The sequence below is a fragment of the Ranitomeya variabilis genome, chromosome 3, assembly GCF_051348905.1.
Source record: "Ranitomeya variabilis isolate aRanVar5 chromosome 3, aRanVar5.hap1, whole genome shotgun sequence".
Classification (NCBI taxonomy): domain Eukaryota; kingdom Metazoa; phylum Chordata; class Amphibia; order Anura; family Dendrobatidae; genus Ranitomeya; species Ranitomeya variabilis.
The window spans coordinates 641614868-641633482 of NC_135234.1; the positions used below are offsets into that span (position 1 = coordinate 641614868).

At 43.9% G+C, this 18615-nt stretch overlaps 1 protein-coding gene across 2 annotated transcripts in view; it reads right to left on the reverse strand.

Moving 5' to 3' along the window:
* The window catches only part of LOC143816808 (retinol dehydrogenase 7-like), a 62132-nt gene that overhangs the window by 26467 nt on the left and 17050 nt on the right, over positions 1-18615 (reverse strand). Inside the window, exons 1-2 of one of the 2 annotated variants that reach the window (XM_077297666.1) lie at positions 14847-14951; positions 847-1183 (exon numbers count right to left, since the gene is read on the reverse strand). In XM_077297666.1, coding sequence (XP_077153781.1) covers positions 847-1159 — 313 coding nt within the window. In that variant the 5' untranslated portion in view covers positions 1160-1183; positions 14847-14951. Of the gene's footprint in view, positions 1-846; positions 1184-14846; positions 14952-18615 lie in introns of those variants that run through there. The other variant, XM_077297667.1, reaches the window with a different exon arrangement.

Genomic DNA, 18615 nt, shown 5'->3' on the forward strand with positions numbered 1-18615 from the left:
CCATTACCCAGAGACTGCAGCTCAAAACCCTAACCATGGCATACAAAGCCATCCACAATCTGTCTCCTCCATATATCTGTGACCTCGTCTCCCGGGACCTACCAGCATGCAACCTCCGATCCTCACAAGATCTCCTTCTCGACTCCCCTCTTATCTCTTCTTCCCACAATCGCATACAAGATTTCTTTTATGCTTCCCCCCTCTTCTGGAACTCTCTACTCCAACATATCAGACTCTGGCCTACTGTGGAAATCTCCAAAAGGAACCTGAAGACCTACCTCTTCCGACAAGCCTACAACCTGCAGTAACCACCGATCCACCAAACCGCTATACGACCAGCTCTATCCTCACCTACTGTATCCTCACCCATCCCTTGTAGATGGTGAGTCCTCGTGGGCAGGGTCCTCTCTCCTCCTGCACCAGTCGTGACTTGTATTGATTAAGATTATTGTACCTGTTTTTTATTATGTATACCCCCCCTCACGTTGAAAAGCACCATGGAATAAATATTAATAATTAATTAGTTAATTATATATATATATATATATATATATATATATATATATATATATATATATATATATCTTGTTTGCCTAAAATACAAATGAAATGTGTCGTCTTTAACTTTAGGCCTTTTACAGTAATTTTGACCAGTTGCACCCTGTTTATTGCCATGATGTACCACCATGAGGTTTGATTGCTCTAACTGACTTAATGAATGAATGTATAAATGAAACGCGCAGCACGGTGCTTGGTTTTCTGTGGGTGTCCATCAAGATTTTTCAAGAGACAGCATTTTTAAGCAATTCTATTAATGTACTAGATGTATTTCAAATCAAACCACACCTTTGTTGCCAACAATTGCAGATGCCCACTGAAGAGCGGCACGAACACTTTCGGTGCTGGTTACATCTAAAATTACTGTCTGCACCCTACTTGACATTTCCTTCTTTAGGTCTTCAGCTCCTTTTGCTGTCAGACAAGCAGCCAAAACCTTCATTCCACGTTTATCCAGATTCCGTGTTAACAATTTCCCAAATCCAGAATCACATCCCGTGATGAAAACATATTTATCTGTGAGATTCTCCAGGATCAGACTATATCTGTATCGTCTGTATAGGAATATCATACCCAGCAGCACCAGCAGAGGGAGCCACATAATGGATTCAACAGTAAGGTGTCACTAAAATATAACCGAGATAAAAAGAGTTAATATCCATTTCTTTTACATATTAATTTATTCAGTTGTCTCATGCGGCCAACACCTGATAAAGAAAATGATGAATGCAAATTCACAGAGAAGGGGTACAGTTTATAATTTTTTTTAAATAAGGATCTTGTAACACTTGCTTCATGCCTTTGACAGCTACATACTAGATCTGTTTCACATAGATACATTGAGTTTATCTGTGCTAATACTGTATAATATATAGAAGTAATCAAAAATCTTAATAATCTTCAATGTGCAAAATATTTCAATCTGAAAAAATAACAGCCAAATGAATTCGTAGAGCATCTATTTGAGTGGTGTTTTAGCTATTTTTCTCTTATATAGTGAACATTTTGTGTCCTGTCATGTCTTTTTAAAAGTTTGTACTGTGCATGCTACAAAGACTCCAGGCACATTACAAGCAAGGCAGGCGTGAGCCGAGCCAGCACAGGAGGAGTACAGAACAGGGAGGGTCTGGGTGTATAAGATAAATAAATATTTAAACATTTTTTAGAAGTTATTTTCAGGCAATTTATGAAATTACCAAATTGCAACAAAATGAAATTATCCCTGATGTCTACTAATAATTATTAAAGGGAACCTGTCTTGTCAAAAAACGCGATTAAACTGAAGATATGGAGCCCTAATGCTGATACTGCTGTCAGTCAGGGCTGGGAGCGCAGTTACAGCCACCGTTCTCTATACACAGAGCGGTGACTGAACCTGCGCCGGCGCTACCCTCATGATTTTCGGGGAAATAAATGTAATTTTCTCCCAGCAGCAGGGCTCTAAGTGCTGGCGCCAGGCAGGTTCAGAATGCTACAAACCTGCAGATTAACCCAATATCTGCAGGCTAATAGTGTTTTTTTCATGTGACAGGTTCCCTTTAAGATAACCATTAGTGATGAGCGAGTGTGCTCGGATATTGTGTTATCCGAGCATGCTCGGGTGTTATCCGAGTATCTTGGGTGTGCTAGAATAATATGTTCGATTCCCTGTAGCTGCATGATTCGCGGCTGTTAGACAGCAGCAACACATGCAGGGATTCACTAACAAACAGACCATCCCTGCATGTGTTGCTGCTGTCTAACAGCCACGAATCATGCAGCCGCAGGGATTGGAACATATTACCGAGCACGCCCAAGATACTAGGATTACACCCGAACATGCACATTCGCTCATCACTAACCATACTATTTCTATCTTAAATAAACATGTACTTTGTATCCTAAAGTGAGTGCAGTTTTTATCTGACTACATTTCCATATTATATCTAGTTTTAAACCTTATGATATACTGTATGTTTTGTATCTATTTCTTTTCTGTTTTATATTAAAAAATATTCTCTTCTTCTTTATGCCAACACAGTGAGGACAGAAGTTAATCCAGAAACTATTGCGAAAGAGCATATATACTGTATATATTTGGATGACTACCGTAACAGCAGCGCTCATGGTCTGTTTTAGACAAAGTGGGGCCTGGGCAAAAGTTTAAAGTGGGGCCCCAAATGCTCACATATTGCACCATCACACAGAAACATTTCTGTTGTATTTACAAACGCTAAGTTCAGGCCGCTAAACGAGCATGATCAACAATATTGAAGTCGTTTCGACGCTTGTTTCCCAACCTCCTTAGGGTATATGCACACGTGTCCGCTGCATCCTAAGCGATGCCGGCTATTGAACGCAGTTGAATCCGCACATCTTCATTGAACCGTGCGGAATCGCCATGTCCCAATACATTGTATGGGTGAAATTTATCTTGAGGAGACTCGCGCCTCCGCAAGATAAATAGATATGCTGCGGTCTGGAGAGACTAGCCGCATGTCCTTCTTTGCAAGTGAACCATGGGCGTCTGTGCATGCTTAGTGGGCATGGGATTTCTTGAAATCCCATCCACTATGCTGTAACATCTGGAAACTGCACAAGTGCACAGTGTACAACCCGCATCGTTTACTGACCGTGTGCACCTACCTTTACTCCGGCTGAGGAAGAATGATTGGAACAGATAGTCCTTGATACAGTATAACGCAGGTCCCATATAGTACATATAGTAAAATTCACTCCCCATGGCCCTTGATAGAGTATAATGCAGCCCACCTCAGAATATACTGCAGCCCCGCTCAAAGTATAATGCAGCTCCCCTCAGAGTATAATGCAGCCACCTCATAGAATATAATGTACTCCCCTCATAGAGCATAATGCAGCCCCCTCAAAGAATAGTGCAGCCCCCTCAGAGAATATTGTAGTCCCGTCATAGAGCATAATGCAGCCCATCAGAGTATAATGCAGCCCCCCACAAACAGTATAATGGAGCCCCCCACACAAAGTATAATGCAGCCCCCTCAGAGTATAATATAGCCCCCAGAGTATAAAGCAGCCCCCTCAGAGTATAATGCAGTCCTACACACACTATAATGCAGCCCCCCGCCCACGGTATAATCCAACCCCCCACAAACACACAGTATAATGCAGCCCCCACACACTCCCAGTATAATGCAGCCCCCCACACACAGTGTAATGCAGCCACTTCAGAGTATAATGCAGGCCCCTAAGAATTTAATGTAGCGCCCTCAGAGTATAATGTATCATCCTCAGAGTGTAATGCAGCCCCACACACATAGTGTAGTGTAATGCAGCCCCCATGCACCCAGCATAATGCAGCTCCCCACAAACACACACACAATAGTGCAGCACCCCCCACACTGTATAATGCAGACCCCCATACACACAGTATAATGTAGCCCCCCACACTGTAGAATGCATCACCCCACAAACCGTATAATGCAGCCCCCAACACACAGTATAATGCAGCCCCCACACACAGTATAGTGCAGTCCCCCACACACAGTATAATGCAGACCCCCAAACACAAAGTCTAATGCAGCCCCCACACAGTATAGTGCAGTCCCCCCACACACAGTATCGTGCAGCAGACACACACACACACTATAATGCACACACACTGTAATGTATACACACATTCACACACACTATAATGCATGCACACACACTATAATGCACACACACACACTCACACATACACTATATTGCATACACACACATACACTATAATGCATACACACTGTAATGTACACACACACACACACACACTATAAGGCATACACACACTATGATGCATACACACACTCACACACAATATAATGCATACACACACGCTATAATGCACACACACTGTAATGTATACACACACTCACACTATAAGTCATACACACACTATAATGCATACACACTCACACACAATATAATGCATACACACACATACACTATAATGCATACACACACTCACACGAGGCTGAAGTTGGTTTCTTATTCGTTCAGTTTCTTGTTCGGAGCTAAATTTGGTTTCTTATTCGACAGTTTCTTATTCGGCATTTTTTTCTTTTCTGTTTTTTATAGGTTTAACAACAAAAACTAAGCATCACAATAATAACAAACAATGCAGTGAGGTGCCCTGATGTGAATACACTTAAAAACAGATTCAAAAAAATAAAACTGGCACAAAAATGGGCATCAAAGTGGGCACCAAAGAGTGTTGAAGAAAGGGTTAAATGCCTTTTTGCCACTGATCTCACAGACATATGCAGACATATAGAACAGGGTGCCCCACATCAAAACCAGTTATCTCCAGCCTGGCCCAAATGGGTTCTGGGCATCAGAACTGGCATCAAAGTGGGCAGTCAATTTTGGCCATTTGAGTAAGTAACTGATGTTTTCATGGGGTTAAATGACTTTGGGCCACTGATCTGACACTTAAAATACACAGACAGTGATGCCCTGCATCAAACCCAGGTCCCTACAGCCTGGCCCAAATGGGTTCTGGGCACCAGAACTGGCATCAAAGTGGGCAAACGGCCCATTTTCACAGATTTGAATAAGTAACTGATGTTTTTAAGGGGTTAAATACTTTGGGCCACTGATCTCACACTTAAAATACACAGATAGTGATGCCCTGCATCAAACCCAGGTCCCTTCAGCCTGGCCCAAATGGGTTCTGGGCACCAGAACTGGCATCAAAGTGGACAAACAGCCCATTTTCACAGATTTGAATAAGTAACTGATGTTTTCAAGAGGTTAAATGCCTTTGGGCCACTAATATGACACGTAAAATACACAGATAGTGATGCCCTGCATCAAACACAGGTCCCTACAGCCTGTACCAAATGGGTTCTGGGCATCAAAACTGCCATCAAAATGGGTAAACGGCTCATTTTCACAGATTTGAATAAGTAACTGATGTTTTTAAGGGGTTAAGTGACTTTGGGCCACTGATCTGACACAATTTTCCATGTAGGATGTATATTGGATCACAATATAATTATTATGTGATCCACTTTTCCCGATGGAGCGCAATGCTCGATGATATATAGTTGGAAAAATTAATAATGATCATCTATCATGACTATTGTCCCTTGTAGAAATAATAGTCAGGTTTGATTGAGTAATCGATCAGTCTAGAAATACTGTAACTATGATACAATGATGTGTATACTCTTTGTAGGTAGACAATATATTAGACAATAATAGCTGAACCGTGCATACCAGGATATGGATGATATGGCCATGCATACAAGGATTTGGATGAAGGAGGCATGCATACAAGGATGGGGATGATGAACCATGCATACCAAGATGAGGATGAGGAACCATGCATACTAGGATAGAGAAGAAGGGGCCATACATACAAGGATGGGTATGAGGAACTATGCATACCAAGATGAGGATGAGGAACCATGCATACAAGGAGGGGGATGAAGGGACCATGCATACAAGGATGGGGATGAGGAGTCATGCATACAAGGATAGGGATGAGATGGCTATACATACCAAGATAGGGATGAGATGGCCATGCATACAAGGATAGGGATGAGGGACCATGCATACCAGGATAGGGATGAGGGGGCCATGCATACAAGGATAGGGATGAAGGGGCCATGCATACAATGATGGGAATGAGGAGTCATACATACCAGGATAGGGATGAGATGGCCATGCATACAAGGATAGGGATGAGGGACCATGCATACCAGCATACAGGGCCGGTTTTAGACAATGTGGGGCCCTAGGCAAAAGTTTAAAATGAGGCCCCCAATGCTCACATATTGCACCATGACTCTCAAACATTTTGGTTGTATTGACATGAGCTGCGTTCAGGCCGTTCAATGCGTGTGATCTACAATATTGAAGTCGTTTGGCTCTTGTTTCTTGGCCTCTTTACACCGGCTAATGAAGAACGATGGGGACAGAACACTAGTAGATTAATCTGTCCCCATATAGTTTCATGTTATAAGCAGGAGGGCTGGAGAGTCGGAGTCAGTGTCCATTTTGGTGTAGTTGGTATCAAATGGACAGACTCTGTCTCCTTAAATACATTATATAATACATTAGGTGCAGGATGTGCTGTAATTTTTTCATAATAATGTGGGAAAGTTATGAAATGTCCTATAAATGAGCATTTTGCGCATTTGTTGCGTTTATATATATATATATATATATATATATATATATATATATATATATATATATATATGAACTCTCGTCTGTTCTTCAGCCAGTATTTAAAAATGTGCATGACACACAAACACACACACACCACACTCACACGCTATCACTGTGTGTCTATACCCAGCCATCTACATATACTAACATACAGTGGGGCAAAAAAGTATTTAGTCATTCAGCAATAGTGCAAGTTCCACCACTTAAAAAGATGAGAGGCGTCTGTAATTTACATCATAGGTAGACCTCATCTATGGGAGACAAACTGAGAAAAAAAAATCCAGAAAATCACATTGTCTGTTTTTTTATCATTTTATTTGCATATTATGGTGGAAAATAAGTATTTGATCAGAAACAAACAATCAAGATTTCTGGCTCTCACAGACCTGTAACTTCTTCTTTAAGAGTCTCCTCTTTCCTCCACTCATTACCTGTAGTAATGGCACCTGTTTAAACTTGTTATCAGTATAAAAAGACACCTGTGCACACCCTCAAACAGTCTGACTCCAAACTCCACTATGGTGAAGACCAAAGAGCTGTCAAAGGACACCAGAAACAAAATTGTAGCCCTGCACCAGGCTGGGAAGACTGAATCTGCAATAGCCAACCAGCTTGGAGTGAAGAAATCAACAGTGGGAGCAATAATTAGAAAATGGAAGACATTCAAGACCACTGATAATCTCCCTTGATCTGGGGCTCCACGCAAAATCCCACCCCGTGGGGTCAGAATGATCACAAGAACGGTGAGCAAAAATCCCAGAACCACGCGGGGGGACCTAGTGAATGAACTGCAGAGAGCTGGGACCAATGTAACAAGGCCTACCATAAGTAACACACTACGCCACCATGGACTCAGATCCTGCAGTGCCAGACGTGTCCCACTGCTTAAGCCAGTACATGTCCGGGCCCGTCTGAAGTTTGCTAGAGAGCATTTGGATGATCCAGAGGAGTTTTGGGGGAATGTCCTATGGTCTGATGAAACCAAACTGGAACTGTTTGGTAGAAACACAACTTGTCGTGTTTGGAGGAAAAAGAATACTGAGTTGCATCCATCAAACACCATACCTACTGTAAAGCATGGTGGTGGAAACATCATGCTTTGGGGCTGTTTCTCTGCAAAGGGGCCAGGACGACTGATCCAGGTACATGAAAGAATGAATGGGGCCATGTATCGTGAGATTTTGAGTGCAAACCTCCTTCCATCAGCAAGGGCATTGAAGATGAAACGTGGCTGGGTCTTTCAACATGACAATGATCCAAAGCACACCGCCAGGGCAACGAAGGAGTGGCTTCGTAAGAAGCATTTCAAGGTCCTGGAGTGGCCTAGCCAGTCTCCAGATCTCAACCCTATAGAAAACCTATGGAGGGAGTTGAAAGTCCGTGTTGCCAAGCGAAAAGCCAAAAACATCACTGCTCTAGAGGAGATCTGCATGGAGGAATGGGCCAACATACCAACAACAGTGTGTGGCAACCTTGTGAAGACTTACAGAAAACGTTTGACCTCTGTCATTGCCAACAAAGGATATATTACAAAGTATTGAGATGAAATTTTGTTTCTGACCAAATACTTATTTTCCACCATAATATGCAAATAAAATGATAAAAAAACAGACAATGTGATTTTCTGGATTTTTTTTTCTCAGTTTGTCTCCCATAGTTGAGGTCTACCTATGATGTAAATTACAGACGCCTCTCATCTTTTTAAGTGGTGGAACTTGCACTATTGCTGAATGACTAAATACTTTTTTGCCCCACTGTATATTCAAGTTAGAGTAATGCAAAAAATGTATATATATATACACATACACATACCTACACGGCACATGCTTATACACACATACATACATGTACAAGGCACATGCTTATACACACACACACATGGCACGCACTTATACACACATACACATACATGGCACACTTATACGCACACGGCATTCACTTGTATACACACACACATACATGGCATGTACTTATACACAAACACGCATGGCACATACATACATGTAAATGGCACGCACTTATACACATACATGGCATGCATTTATTCACACACATACAAACATGGCACACATTTATACATACATACATGACATGCACGTATATACACACATGGCACGCACTTATATACATACACATGGTACGCACATATACACACACGGCACACACTTATATACACACACACGGCACGCACTTACAGTATATACACACACGGCACACACTTATATACACACACATGGCACGCACTTACAGTATATACACACACATGGCACGCACTTACAGTATATACCCACACATGGCACGCACTTATATACACACACATGGCACGCACTTACAGTATATACCCACACATGGCACGCACTTACAGTATATACCCACACCTGGCACGCACTTACAGTATATACCCACACATGGCACGCACTTACAGTATATACACACACATGGCACGCACTTACAGTATATACACACACATGGCACGCACTTATATACACACACATGGCACGCACTTATATACACACACATGGCACGCACTTACAGTATATACACACATGGCACGCACTTATATACACACACATGGCACGCACTTACAGTATATACACACACATGGCACGCACTTACAGTATATACACACACATGGCACGCACTTACAGTATATACACACACATGGCACGCACTTACAGTATATACACACACATGGCACGCACTTACAGTATATACACACACATGGCACGCACTTACAGTATATACACACACATGGCACGCACTTATATACACACACATGGCACGCACTTATATACACACACATGGCACGCACTTACAGTATATACACACATGGCACGCACTTATATACACACACATGGCACGCACTTACAGTATATACACACACATGGCACGCACTTACAGTATATACACACACATGGCACGCACTTACAGTATATACACACACATGGCACGCACTTACAGTATATACACACACATGGCACGCAATTACAGTATATACACACACATGGCACGCACTTACAGTATATACACACACATGGCACGCACTTATATACACACACATGGCACGCACTTATATACACACACATGGCACGCACTTATATACACACACATGGCACGCACTTATATACACACACATGGCACGCACTTACAGTATATACACACACATGGCACGCACTTATATACACACATGGCACGCACTTACAGTATATACACACATGGCACGCACTTATATACACACACATGGCACGCACTTACAGTATATACACACACATGGCACGCACTTATATACACACACATGGCACGCACTTACAGTATATACACACACATGGCACGCACTTACAGTATATACACACACATGGCACGCACTTATATACATACACGGCACACACTTATATACACACATACACCTACACACACAGATACACACAGATGCGGCACAACAAATGCTCATTTGATACGTGATTCACATAAACACACACATAGAGCTCACAGACAGCACACACTATACAATGCACACACCTCAGATACATGCTTTATGCTGGAGGGAATGAGATGTTCCACACTATCAGCTGCAGCTCCTCCTGCTCCCAGCAGCACTGTCCCAGCAGACACCTCCCTGCCCTCTCCTCTGCTGGGACTGCCGACAAGAGCAGGAGGAGCTGACAGCAGGACAGAAGCCATTTCCACCAGGAGCAGCACACACAGTGGGACGGTGCTCTTCTACTTATCTGCCAGCTCAGGTTGGTAGCTGCCATCTCTAGCTCCCCCTCAGAGGCTCTGTGCAGGAGGAGCTGACAGAAGGACAGGAGCAGCTCACACAGTGCTGCACTGCTTACCTCACAGCTCAGGTTGGTAGCTGCCATCTCTAGCTCTCTCTTCCCTCAGAGGCCCCGTGCAGGAGGACAGGAGCACTGGCCAATGAGCGCTTCTATCACTCTGATGGGGGAGGTTCAGTGGCCGCTGCTCCTGTGCTTCATTGCACGCTCCTTTTTCACTGCAGAAACATCCAGACAGTCCCTGAGTACATGGCCTGTGGTGACATCACGGTCACATGGCAGGTCACCTGATCGTGATGTCACTACAGGTCCTTAACCAGTCTCTACATCGGTAGCTTCACTGATAATGCTATTATTATCAGTGAAGCATCTGCTGTAGATGCTGGGGGCCCCCCAAGGGGCTGGGGGCCCCCAAGGGAGTGGGGGCCCCAGGCAGCTGCCTAGTCTGCCTGGCCCTAACGCCGGCCCTGCCAGCATAGGGATGAGGAGCGATGCATACAAGGATAGGGCTGAGATGGCCATGCATACCAGGATAGGGATGAGGGACCATGCATACCAGGATAGGGATGAGGAGCCATGCATACAAGGATAGGGATGAAGGGGCCATGCATACAAGGACAGGGATGAGATGGACATGCATACCAGGATAGGGATGAGGAGCCATGGATACAGTTGTGGCCAAAAGTATTGACACCCCAGCAATTCTGTCAGATAATACTCAGTTTCTTCCTGAAAATGATTGAAAACACAAATTCTTTGATATTATTATCTTCATTTAATTTGTCTTAAATTAAAAAACACAAAAAGAATTGTCCTAAAGCCAAATTGGATATAATTCCACACCAAACATAAAAAAGGGGGTGGACAAAAGTATTGGCACTGTTCGAAAAATTATGTGATGCTTCTCTAATTTGTGTAATTAACAGCACCTGTAACTTACCCGTGGCACCTAACAGGTGTTGGCAATACCCAAATAACACTTGCAGCCAGTTGACATGGATTAAAGTTGGCTCAACCTCTGTCCTGTGTCCTTGTGTGTACCACATTGAGCATGGAGAAAAGAAAGAAGACCAAAGAACTGTCTGAGGACTTGAGAAACCAAATTGTGAGGAAGCATGAGCAATCTCAAGGCTACAAGTCCATCTCCAAAGACCTGAATGTTCCTGTGTCTACCGTGCGCAGTGTCATCAAGAAGTTTAAAGCCCATGGCACTGTGGCTAACCTCCCTAGATGTGGACGGAAAAGAAAAATTGACAAGAGATTTCAACGCAAGATTGGATGTTGGATAAAGAACCTCGACTAACATCAAAACAGGTTCAAGCTGCCCTGCAGTCTGAGGGTACAACAGTGTCAACCCGTACTATCCGTCTGCATCTGAATGAAAAGGGACTGTATGGTAGGAGACCCAGGAAGACCCCACTTCTTACCCAGAGACATAAAAAAGCCAGGCTGGAGTTTGCCAAAACTTACCTGAAAAAGCCTAAAACGTTTTGGAAGAATGTTCTCTGGTCAGATGAGACAAAAGTAGAGCTTTTTGGGCAAAGGCATCAACATAGAGTTTACAGGAGAAAAAAGAGGCATTCAAAGAAAAGAACACGGTCCCTACAGTCAAACATGGCGGAGGTTCCCTGATGTTTTGGGGTTGCTTTACTGCCTCTGGCACTGGACTGCTTGACCGTGTGCATGGCATTATGAAGTCTGAAGACTACCAACATATTTTGCAGCATAATGTAGGGCCCAGTGTGAGAAAGCTGGTTCTCCCTCAAAGGTTATGGGTCTTCCAGCAGGAAAATGGCCCAAAACACACTTCAAAAAGCACTAGAAAATGGTTTGAGAGAAAGCACTGGAGACTTCTAAGGTGGCCAGCAATGAGTCTAGACCTGAATCCCATAGAACACCTGTGGAGAGATCTAAAAATGGCAGTTTGGAGAAGGCACCCTTCAAATATCAGGGACCTGGAGCAGTTTGGCAAAGAAGAATGGTCTAAAATTCCAGCAGAGCATTGTAAGAAACTCATTGATGGTTACTGGAAGCAGTTGGTCGCAGTTATTTTGGCTAAAGGTTGTGCAACCAAGTATTAGGCTGAGGGTGCCAATACTTTTGTCTGGCCCATTTTTGGAGTTTTGTGTGAAATGATCAATGTTTTGCTTTTTGCTTCATTCTCTTTTGTGTTTTTTCATTTAAGACAAATTAAATGAAGATAATAATACCAAAGAATTTGTGATTGCAATCATTTTCAGGAAGAAACTGAGTATTATCTGACAGATTTGCAGGGGTGTCAATACTTTTGGCCACAACTGTACAAGGATGGGATGAGGAGCCATGCATACAAGGATAGGGATGAGGGAGCCATGCATACAAGGATGGGATGAGGAGCCATGCATACAAGGATAGGGATGAGGGCCATGCAAACAAGGATAAGGATGAGGAGGCCGTGCATACCAGGATAGGGATGAGAAGCCATGCATACCAGGATAGGGATGAGGAGACCATGCATACAAAGATAGGGAAGAGGAGGCCGTTCATACCAGGATAGGGATATGAAGTCATGCATACCAGGATAGGGATGAGGAGACCATTCATACCAGGATAGGGATGAAAAGCCATGCATACCAGGATAGAGATGAGGAGACCATGCATACCAGGATAGGGAAGAGGAAACCATGCATACCAGGATAGGGATGAGGAGACCATGCATACCAGGATAGGGATAAGAAGTCATGCATACCAGGATAGAGATGAGGAGACCATGCATACCAGGATAGGGAAGAGGAGACCATGCATACCAGGATAGGGATGAGGAGACCAAGCATACCAGGATAGGGATGAGGAGACCATGCATACCAGGATAGGGATGAGGAGACCATGCATACCAGGATAGGGATGAGGAGACCATGCATACCAGGATAGGGATGAGGGGACAATGCATACCCGGCTTATATTCGAGTCAATAAGATTTCCCAGTTTTTTTGTGGCAAAATTAGGTGCCTAGGCTTATACTCGGGTCGCCTTAGACATGAGTGTATACAGTACAATTTTTTTGATGCTGAAGCTACAAAAAAACACACAATCTTGTTTTTTCGATATTTTCTCATTGAATTTACTGATCTAGCTGATTAATTTTATCTATTGATACATTAGACTTTAATGGATACGGCAATAACAAATATGTTTTATTTTTAATTGGGGAAAAAGGAGTTGATCGCTTATATACTGCAATATCACAGTACAGTATTGCAGTTTATAGCGAAAGAAACATCTAGCTATGGCGAGCCTCCACCCTTCTCTACCTTTATAAAGAAGAACCCATTAGAATCTATGGGGCTGTTTACATGTCCAGTTTTTTTTGTGGACCGTGTGTCTGTGGAAAAATTCCAGAGACATATCTGTTTTTTACAGGCATCAAGGATGAAAAGTACCAATACACGCCTACTAAAATTCCCAGGCAGCACATGGATGGTAAGAGTGTGCCATCAATGTGCTGTCTGTGATTAACCTCTTTCATAGTGGCAGGTCAGTTTTAGCATTTAGTTACCATGCAAAAAAAAAACAACAACTGTGGAATTGCACTTTTTTTTGCAATTTCACTGCACTTGGAATATATTTCCCCTTCTCTAGTACACAGTATGTTAAAACCAATGGTGTCATTCAAAAGTACAACTTGTCCCTCAAAAAACAAGCCCTCACATGGCCACATTGACTGAAAAACAAAAAAGTTATGGCTCTGGGAAGAAGGTGAGCAGAAAATGAAAAAGCAAAAACGAAAATACCTCCGGTCATGAAGGGGTTAGCTTTGCAAAATATTCATTTATTGTTTCATTAGTGAGCATCACTAATGAAACATTGTTGGTAAAAACTGATGAGACTAGGATTCAAAACACTTGATGACATTTGTACCATTTACAAAAATTATTGAACGAGGCCTAATATTGAGTGTTGATGATTGTGGTGGAAGCTGAATTCTGCAACAAAGGGCATCTTTGGACCTTGTAACAAGACAATGATTGAAAGCAAAGCCTCAACATCCACCAAGGCTTGATTTCAAAAGTAGTCCTTGAAAATTATCAAGTGGCCATAAGTCACCTGACTTGAAACCCACAGAAAATTTTCAAAGGAAAGTGAAGATGGGGGTTCCAGCATACAGACCATGACTACAACATTTACAAGAATCATGGATACTTGAATGAGGCTTTACTCATTATAATGTGAGACAGAAACTGCATTGCAAAGCGTCCAAGCTAATTTCATACAAGATTTCCTTCTATGTTTATTTGTTTTTCAGTTCTGTAATTCCACTTTTTGCTAAATAGGAAGAAAAATTAAATTATTACAATCCCTTACCTTACAACCTTTCTTCTTCACCTGCTACCTGCATGTTCAAACACTAATCGCAGCCTCTATAAGAGCCTGTGCTCATTGCCTCGAGATAACCATGAGATAAGCAAATCCTCCTGTCTTGTTTCAAGGTTTCCCATATAACCCTTAGTTATTCGCTGCGCCCCTGATATAACATCCTTAGGCATTATTGTCTAACGATAAATACTGTAAACGAAATCGCTGGAATCAGTCACGTTATATAATTAATATAATAATAATAATTTTTATTTATATAGCCCCAACATATTCCGCAGCGCTTTACAAATTATAGAGGGGACTTGTACAGACAATAGACATTACAGCATAACAGAAATCACAGTTCAAAACAGATACCAGGAGGAATGAGGGCCCTGCTCACAAGCTTACAAACTATGAGGAAAAGGGGAGACACGAGAGGTGGATGGTAACAATTGCTTTAGTTATTTGGACCAGCCATAGTGTAAGGCTCGGGTGTTCATGTAAAGCTGCATGAACCAGTTAACTGCCTAAGTATGTAGCAGTACAGACACAGAGTGCTATTAACTGCATAAAGTGTATGAGAACATGATATATAATATATGTTTGATGTTCAGGTTCACATAGTATATATAAACAAATTCACACTATTATGCATGTATTGAGACTCCAGCAAGTTTGACTAATCACATGGTGTATACTATTTTACACCTGTTAACAACGCCTCCTAATCATGCATGGTCACATGTGATTTGCTGTTGTGATTTAAATACTATTCCAGTGTCAGTAAGAAGTATACTATGACTAAGGGTGGTATGTCGTGAGAAATGCGTGAGTGAATTCATCATGGCAAAGATCATGGTAACTTTCATGCTTAGTAATACCTATGAAACTTTTTAGGCTAGGATCACACAACCGAATTTGCTATCTGTCACAGCAATTCACGAATTACCAGTGCCGTGCTACTCGATGCGTTCGCCGCTCTGCTCCTGCACGTGTCCTGCCACCACACTGAGTCCTAATTCAGCTCTTCCAGCTCTGCTGCATATCCCTACTTTCTCTGCCTGGCTATAGGGAGGAGCCCCTGATCCTGTTGTGTCCTGAGGGATTTCATTTCTCCAGCTTATCCCCAGACAGTAGTGGGTTTATTAGGCAGCTCCACTCAACTCGCCTGAATGTAGGTTCCTAATAGCTTGTCTCTAGTTCCTATTTGTGCATATTCGTTCTCTCACCTGTTGTTAATCAGGCTCATTTTCTGTTTATTCTGATTTCTCCGCTCCTGTCCTCGGCTATATTGAATCTGTGCTGACTACCCTGACCTCGGATTGTCTGTCCAGGTCTTTGCCCTCATGTGCCTCGTACCATGTTTCTGACCCTCTGGTCAGCTTCTGCTAACCCGAGAACCGTCCTGGAATGGTAGCTGGTGGCTACCTGCCACCAAGCCTATCCTCACCATTTGAGGATTTAGTGGATACCAGGTAGTTGCTTAGTTGGGCATCTCCAGAGTCAGCCCGGCCCATGGCATAGTGGATCATCACCCACCAGCGTTACAGTACGTTCAGGCCATGGACCCCACTAACAAATTGGAACCCAGAGATCCCACATCTAATTTGTAGGAACTGTACCAGGCGGTGTGCTCTCAATGTGAGCGTCAGGACCAGATGATGCAGGCCATCAATGTGGCGCCAACCCAGCTGCATGGTCTTTCTGCCGCAATGTCCACCCTGCCTTCTGCCTCTACCATGTCTTGCCAACCCTACTCAACCCTACTCAAGATTGTCAGCCTCCCTGAGGAAGTGTTAAGATTCAGCTTACACTTCCGTCCTGCTACAATGGAGACCCCAAGGAGAGCCTCGACTACATGAATCAGTGTCAGATCCATTTCACACTCCACGTTCATCTCTTTCCTTTGGACCAGATAGCATTTATGGTCTTTCTGCTGTCTGAACAAGCCCTGTGTTAGGGGTCGAGTTCCCGCCTCTGCACAGGGGGAATCTCGGGCCATCTACGCTGCGGTCTCCCATTCTTCTTCTGCCGCAGTGGTGCCTGCTCAGCAGAGACGTCAGTCCCAGCGTCTTGCTCAGTCCCACTCTGTACAAAGAGTTACTGCTGCTTTTCATGCTTCTGCCATTGAAGTCAGTGCTGGGCAGCGGCGAACAGATGCTTCTGGGACTAAGTCCTGCTCTTCTCGTTCTGAGCATGCCCTGAGTAAGATCTCTCAGTGGAGATCGAGGGTCACATGGTCATATACCGCAGCTAAGTCCATTGGTCCTTTCAGGAAGGTCCTGTAGATGCTAAGTCCTACTTGGCACACACTGAGCATGCCCAGGGCAAGATCTCTCGGTGGAGATTTAGGGTCACATGCTCAGGTATGGCAGCCTCTCATTGGTCCTTCTAGGAAGGTCTTTTACTTGCTGCAGCTATATAAGGCTTGCATGGCCGCACGGCCATGCGCTAGTATTGCTTTCATTTATGTACTTTGCGCCAGTGTGGTCTTGTATGAGTGTGTTCAGGGACCCAGCTGAAATAAGCCCCTAGAATGCTGGCACCTCTGGCGAGGAGTTCGTATGCTTGTGTGTTCAAGGACCTGGCCGAAATAAGCCCCTAGAATGCTGGCACCTCCGGCGAGGAGTTTCGTGTGCGTGCAAGACCACTGACTGCTCTTGTTTAGACAGTTAGCCTGTGCCTCTGTGGAGTCTAACAGGGTACAGCGCTTTGAGTTCACGGCTGCTCTGTGAAGTAACAGAGTTAGCTAACACTGCCATTAGTTCCGCTATTTGCTAGCAGCAGGTTCTCCTGCATGGTGGACCCCGGGCTGCGAACGCATCTATCCTAATAAAATATATACTTTCATTAGGTGCGTTCCGCTAGCCCTGACATAATACTAGCACCAGGGTCTGGCTAGTAAATGGCGGACATATAGCAATCTTTGCGGTATATCCAGCAGCTGGAGGGTAGGTTGGCGGCTCTCGAGAGCTCAACCTCAGCTGTGGATATTTCCGCAGTTGCTGTACAGGCTGCTATCGTGGCTGCAGCAACTTTGTCCACTGCCACCCCTGTTCCGACATTTTTGCGCCTCCCGCTCCCAGAAAAATTTTCTGGAGAAAGCAGATCTTGTAGGGGATTCGTGAGTCAGTGCTCTATTCACCTTGAGCTTCTGGCTGCACGTTTTCCCACAGAGCGGGCTAAGGTGGGATTTATTGTGTCCCTCTTGTCGGACAGGGTGTTGGAATGGGCTTCGCCGCTGTGGGAGCGTGGCGATCATGTGGTGCAGAGTGCTCCATTGTTTCTGAGCACTCTGAAACAGGTCTTCCTAGGACCTCAAGTCACCCATGATACGGCGCTCCAACTGCTGGCATTAACTCAGGGTGAGTCCTTGGTCAGCCAATTCGCCATCCCTTTCCGAACTTTTGCTTCAGAGCTGGAGTGGTCGGATAAAACCCTTATCCCCATATTTTGGAGGGGGCTGGCTGATCACGTTAAGGACGCTCTGGCCACTAGGGAGATTCCAGCCACACTGGAGGAGTTAATAACTGTCTCTACCTGCATTGACCGTTTTAACGAGTGGAGGTTTGAGCGAGCCCAGTGTAGGCAGAGGTTTCGGCTGGCTCCCACCTTCGCCTTCACCTCTGGAATCTCCGGTCCTGGTTCTTGAGTCACATGAGGCCAGGGAGGTGTCACGAGCAGATTCTAAGTCCCGGACCGCTTGGGCATCCAAGGTTCGTCATGTTTGCCAGCAGTCTGGACATCTTGCCACCAGATGTTCTCAGCGGTCGAG